The following is a 6,000-nucleotide window of genomic DNA, read 5'->3' on the forward strand; positions in this document are numbered from 1 at the left end:
GGCCCCTGCTTTACACAGGGCAGGCCAAGTGGCCCAGGCCACAAAGGGGCTTTTGGTGACCCTGGAGCCCCGAGCACACCCAGGGCAAGGCTGGGCTCTGAGGGGCTGGGGCCGTTGCCAAGGAGATGCCAAGGACAGATGGAAAGAGATGAGCAGCCTCATCCCCAGGAGCAGCATCTGTCCATGCACAGCAGGCACTGTCTGTGACAGCAGCGTGAGAGGGAAAAAGGCAAACCCCACAGAGAGCTTTAATTAGGAAATGCATTGAGATGAAAGGAATAGTATTGGAAGTTAATTGCATTTTGGTCTGCCATTAGACAGCAAGTGACACAACTTCCTTCTGACCTAACTCACCAGCTCTCTGTCTTTGGAGCAGAGAGGAGGTGGCAGCATTCAGGAGTCCTCCAAACCCAGCCTGATCTCAGCAGCAGGCAGTTATTTATTCCCAGATATCCAAACTCCTGACCCACAGGGGCAGGAACCCGACAGGAAAACTTGCTGGGAGTCTACAGAGGGCTGAGAATTTCCCTTTTAACCCTAATAACTCGGAGATATGCAGGTTGGGGGCCAAATTAAAGTGATACTTGTGGGAAATGAATTTGTAGAGAATTTTTTTAAGTTTGACAGAAGGTTTATATAGTATGTATTTGTCTGTAAACTTTGAAATAAGAAATGTTGACTTAGAAATGTTATGGAATAGGATAGATATTGTTGAAAGAGAAATAGAAATAAGTTTCAAAGGATGGTTTTGTAAATAAGACTAGATACTTTAGAGAAATAGAACTACAAAAGATGTATCGTAGTAAGACTTATGAGGGGTAATTTTAAATGATTCATTTTAAGGCACTTAAGAGTATGGTGATAGTCTCAAGCTTCCAAATTAAAGTGATACTCTCAAGCTTCTCCCTGTCTCCAGTGACAACTTCAATACCTGCCAAATTGGAAGCCAGAGCATTCATGGAATTGTCTGACATGAGCCAACGGAACTGAGCAACAACAGGAGAATCCCATAAATAAACAAAGTTGTGGTTGCATGACTCATGTCAGGGAAGAGTTTATCTTCAGACCAACCGTGTGTGTAGAGAATGGGCAGCTGCCAAATCTGTAGAATACATAAGGAGCTTCCACTCATGTTTCTCTCTGGACAATGAGGAAAAACTTAGTTGTGGAAGCAGAGGTGCTACATTTTTTGTTGACGTTCTCAGGGTTACTATTTATTTTAGAATTTCTGCTCTGCCACTCCACAGCTTTGGTTTCAATGCCTTGTGCAGGTCTGAAAGCACAGAAACAGCAGCCTTGTTCTATAAACTGCAGCAGTCCTAGAAGCCAGGCTCATTCCCGGCATGTGAGATGTGGTGGGCTGGCTCTTACAGCTCAGGCTCACTTCCCAAAGCTGGAGATGCAAACCTGCTGTGGAAAGCCAGCCCAGCACACTAAAACCAGACCCTCAATTAACCAGGCCGTGTCCCAATGCAGCTGATCAGAGCTGCAGCTGTGTGTTGTGTCTGAATTGGCTGCACATGAGCTTCATGACTGATGTACAGAACCTCAGCACACATTCTGTAGGTAATTCATAGATGGAGCCTACAGGCTGCTCCTGTGCCTGTGTACAGAGCAGAAACCAGTGTTCTACTCCAGCCAGTGCTCTGAACACCTGGGATCTTTCCAGAACCAGCAAAAATTTTAATTTTTTTTTTAATATAGTGACACTGGTTCTGTCAGCCAGTGGCAGTATCTACAGCTTGTGGGAAACCTGAAACTTTGACAGGTTCCAGATTCAGAGGCAAGAAAACACAATTTGTGAAGTCCCAGCAGGGCACATTTACCCTTTCCAGCTGAAAGGAGCTCTGTGTGGCCATTCAACCTGCTCTCTCTGCTGTACCATCCAAGAAACATCACACACAGTTCCTGTCCTGGATCTGCTGTTTTCCTATTCACGGCTCTTGCTGCCCTCCCTCCAGCTGCTGTGTCTGGCTCCTGGCTGTTGGTTTGTTCCCTGGAGCAGGAACTGGCTTTGCTTTCTTCCTAAAGCACCCCAGTGAGAAAATGAGCAGCTGCTGGGGACTGGAAGCACTGCAGAAGTGCCAATAAAATGAGTGTAATGAATTCTACAATTATTTGATGAGCTGTTGACTATTCAGATTTGGTTTAGGGTCATTAAAACGTAACTTGATACTACTTTAAACACATATGAAGTATACACACAAAGTGCTTGGGCACTGCCTGATTTTTAATTCTCCCAAGCACATTCAAGTCATTCTGAGCTGAGGCTTGAGCAGTGCTGTGATGAGCCTGTGACTGAGGTTCCTTCCTAAGAGGTGCAGTTAAAGGGTCCTGAGTGAAGTGCAGCAGCTCAAAAGCCACTCTCACACTGGAATCCTTTCGAGGACCCCTCAATTATCCAGGCCTCTTCCAATGAGTTGCTCAGAAACCACGGTTGACAAAACATTCTTTTTAAGGCAGCCTATGACGGAAAAAACCTTTTGAGTTCTCCACAGCCCTTGCTGTTCCTCGAGGTCACCTTGTGACACAGGTCTCAGGGTTCTCCTGCTTTTAACCCTGAGGCTGCTCCCTGTGATGGGAGTTGCTCTGTCCCACCCTCCATCACCTGGAACAAGGGAAGACAGGAAACAAAAGCAGCTGGAATGCTGCAAAGCACTGCCCTTCAGCAGCCCCTGGGTCCGGAATGTTAAAGGGCTTGGGAATATAAAAGGGATCTTGCCCTGCACTGCCTGAGCTGTCCAACACACAGTCTTGCTTTCAGCATAGGTTTAAATTAGAGTCTGTCAGAGATTATTCAGTATTTCATCCCGTATTATGCTTCAAGAAAAGTCATAGCCTTCAGTTCTGCTTTCAGAAAAGTAAAATTTTTACTGACCTGTGTCAGAACAATGAGGGAGGATATTACTGTGTGTACAGGACAGGTGCCTTTACAAGTAAGAGATCTGTAGTGCACTGAAATGTGGTGAGCTGAAAAGACAGGGCAGCAGAGCTGGAATTACTCTTAAATCTACTTTTAAAACACAGAGTTATTTTAAATACCTCAGTTCCCTCATCCAGTCAGCAAAATGTCATTGTCTTACAATGTGCCATAGAGGTAAATTGATATTTTTATGTATTTACTTCTTAAAGAAATCATTTTGACCATTGATTATGGAGACAAGGTGGATACATCCCAATGTTTGTTCCTACAGGCGGAGAGCTGTCAGCAGGAGCAAGGAATCCATCCTGGCTGACCACGAGACTGTCAAGTACCAGCCAGCAGTGCAGGTGGAAGAGGACACCATGGACTTCCCCCTGGAAGACTCTGTCCTGCTCCCTATGGATCCCAACCTGGAATGCCACAGCCCTCCTCCAGATTACAACTCTGTCATGCACTACTCGGCCCCCCCAGTGTAAGCAGTGCCCCTCACAGGCTGCAGCTCAGCCTTGCCAGGCTTCCCTGTGCCCCCGGGGAGCCTGGGTGAAACAGAAGGGAATTCTGCTGGGATAATGCTTCACATGTTTCTCCTGGCACATCTCAGATGGGATCACAAGCAATTTAAGAGCATCTACTCTCTTCTCTTTAAAGGCCTATTGCAAGATCTGCAGTGAATTAATGACATTCTGTTTGTCAGAGTCACAGTAGGAGCTGCAACCCTGAACTGCTGCCACTCCTTCCTCCGGCTGGGGCTGTTCATTGGCACTGCCAGATCCACAGGTTCCTGCGTTCCCATTTCACTCCATGAGGAGTTCCCAAGCTGCTTGGGAACACAAGATTCAAGCTGCTGGCCCTGACACATCCTGCAGGGATTGGTTAGGCCTCTGCTGGAAGGGATCTGTTGAAAACAGCATGAATGTTTTGGGCTTGGAGAAAAGCTGAAGTGCCCTTCCTCGCTTGGGATCTCACCTCCTGTAAATATTTCTGAAATATTTTGCAATCCAAGCTGTTTTGGTTGCAATTTGGATTTAATCATTTCCACTGCCCAGAGGATACACTCCTAAAGAAGTCATGGCCCAGAGCAAGCTGGTAGTGCTGGTGTGCGTGCTCTTTGGGCCAGCAGGGCACACAGTGTGGTTAAATCTGATGCCCTGGGCTTTCCCCTTGTTCAAACAGTAGTTTATTCTGCAGACATGCAATAGAGAACCTTGCTGGAGATGCTCTGTAATGGTTGCAAGGCAAAACAACTGCCTTAAGTAAGAACCTTCTCAACTCAAACAGAACTTCCCAGTTCACACACACGTTTGTGTGAATGTGCAGAAAACTCTCATTACCAGCACGAGAGTTACACAGAAACTCACACACACCCTTGAGGCACTAGCAGGGCAGCAGCATTTTTGTTTCCTTTCTGCACACAGACTATTTACTAAAACAACACAAAAAACAAAAAAGCATTTCCTCTGGATTCTGTGGGGGTGCCCAAGGGTTTGACCCTGGGGATACTCTCCCTGTTAAGCTGCAAGCCCAATTCTCTCAGACTGTCTTGCCAAGGTAAATACTGGCATCATATGCAAAGCCCTTCCTGGGTTCAGAGTAATTCAAAGCTTTTGTTGCAACAGGACTGAAGGGATCACAAATTCTCACATCTGAGACATTCACAGTGGCTTTGTCCCTGCCCCAGAGCTGTGGTGGCAAAGACTGTTACAAGTGTGCCCAGGTGCCCTGTGCATCATCACAGCCTCACAAATCAGCAAATAATCCTTAGCCTTTCATGTGCTCTGTAACAATCAGAGTTGGCTTTAAAATTTAGGAAGGGAAAGGTCTCCAGGTTGCAAGGAGAAAAAACCAGGATGAGCAAGATGTTCACTGACAGCGAGGGCTGTAACCTCCTGAGTTACAAACTGATCTGTAAATGGCTCCCTGTGCAGTTTCTTCCAAGCTCTGCACAGCCCTTTCCTTTTCCTCCTTGATTTGACTTCTTCAGCAGAAAAAGAAATTTTTTTCATGATTCAGACTAGAGGGGGATGAAATCCAAGCCTTGCAAAATGATGCTGTTACCCTGGCAAAGACAGCTGCACGCCCTCGCAGCAGCAAAGGAAGTTTTCTGGATGAGTGCTTGCAGTGGGCTACGCTGAAGAAATCACAAACAAGCCTCAGGTATTATCAAAGGGGAAAACAAATCTCCAAACCCACACCACATTAACTGTGAACTCTCAAGCATATGAAGGATGGGCTCTGGGGAATGCACTGCTTCTTCTCCTTGACTTCAGAGTCCCTTATGAGCCTGCAGTCCCTCCAGAGCCCCCTGCTCACAGTGCACCTGCTAGATAGGTGTGGGCTGCAGTTGCTTTATGGTCACTTTGCACTGCTTTGTATTTTAGTACCTATGTATTAAGTAGAGCTGGTCATAGAAGAGAAGAAACTACTGGGACAGAGTTCTGATGAGCCCCAGGAAGCTCACTGGATTGGTTTTTCATCAAATGCTATTAGCTATCTCCAGCTGTGATCAGTCAACTGATGGATCAATCAATCAGTTCTTGTGGAAGTAAATTACTGATGAGGCAAAGGAAAGGAAGGTGCAGACAGTGTGTGTGGCTCTGCTGTTGATGGCCTCAGCTGGAGATGTTTGTTACTGCACCTTGAGCTGGAGGGTGAGAAAACGGCGTTGAAAAACCTTCACTGAGGAACTTTGAAATGTAGGAACAAAACCTGCATGTGTGTTTTGAGGAAGAATGGGAAGCTCTGCTGGGTGAGCTGAGCACATGGCCTCCCCTTCTCTGAAGGATGAGCTGCAGGGGTTTCTCCAAGAGCAGAGGCACAGGAGCGCGTCTGGGGAGCGGGGCCCAGCGGACTGTGGGGAGCCAGGGCCCTTCTGGCTCTCAGTGACAAACATCAGCTTTTCTGTGCCACCTGAGATGGTGAAACAGGGCACAGGCTCCAGTGCTCAAGATATTGAAAGCCCTGGTTGCACTGACAGCCCCAAAACTGAGGGCTCCTCCGCAGTGGCAGAATCAAGAACGTCCCGAGCAGATCCAGAGATGGAAGGGTCTGACTGATGCTTGGGCAGCTGTTTCCAATGT

At 46.9% G+C, this 6,000-nt stretch overlaps 1 protein-coding gene across 4 annotated transcripts in view; it reads left to right on the forward strand.

Annotated features, from left to right (window-relative positions):
• Nucleotides 1-3,716, forward strand: part of LOC137482666 (vascular endothelial growth factor receptor kdr-like) — a 119,933-nt gene extending 116,217 nt beyond the window's left edge. For all 4 annotated transcript variants that reach the window (XM_068205177.1, XM_068205180.1, XM_068205179.1 and 1 more), the window contains one exon: nt 3,195-3,716. In XM_068205177.1, the coding sequence (XP_068061278.1) occupies nt 3,195-3,399 (205 nt within the window). In that variant the 3' untranslated portion in view covers nt 3,400-3,716. The remainder of the gene's footprint in view (nt 1-3,194) is intronic.
• Nucleotides 3,717-6,000: the final 2,284 nt, after the last annotated feature.

The sequence above is a fragment of the Anomalospiza imberbis genome, chromosome 14, assembly GCF_031753505.1.
Source record: "Anomalospiza imberbis isolate Cuckoo-Finch-1a 21T00152 chromosome 14, ASM3175350v1, whole genome shotgun sequence".
NCBI classification, from domain to species: domain Eukaryota; kingdom Metazoa; phylum Chordata; class Aves; order Passeriformes; family Viduidae; genus Anomalospiza; species Anomalospiza imberbis.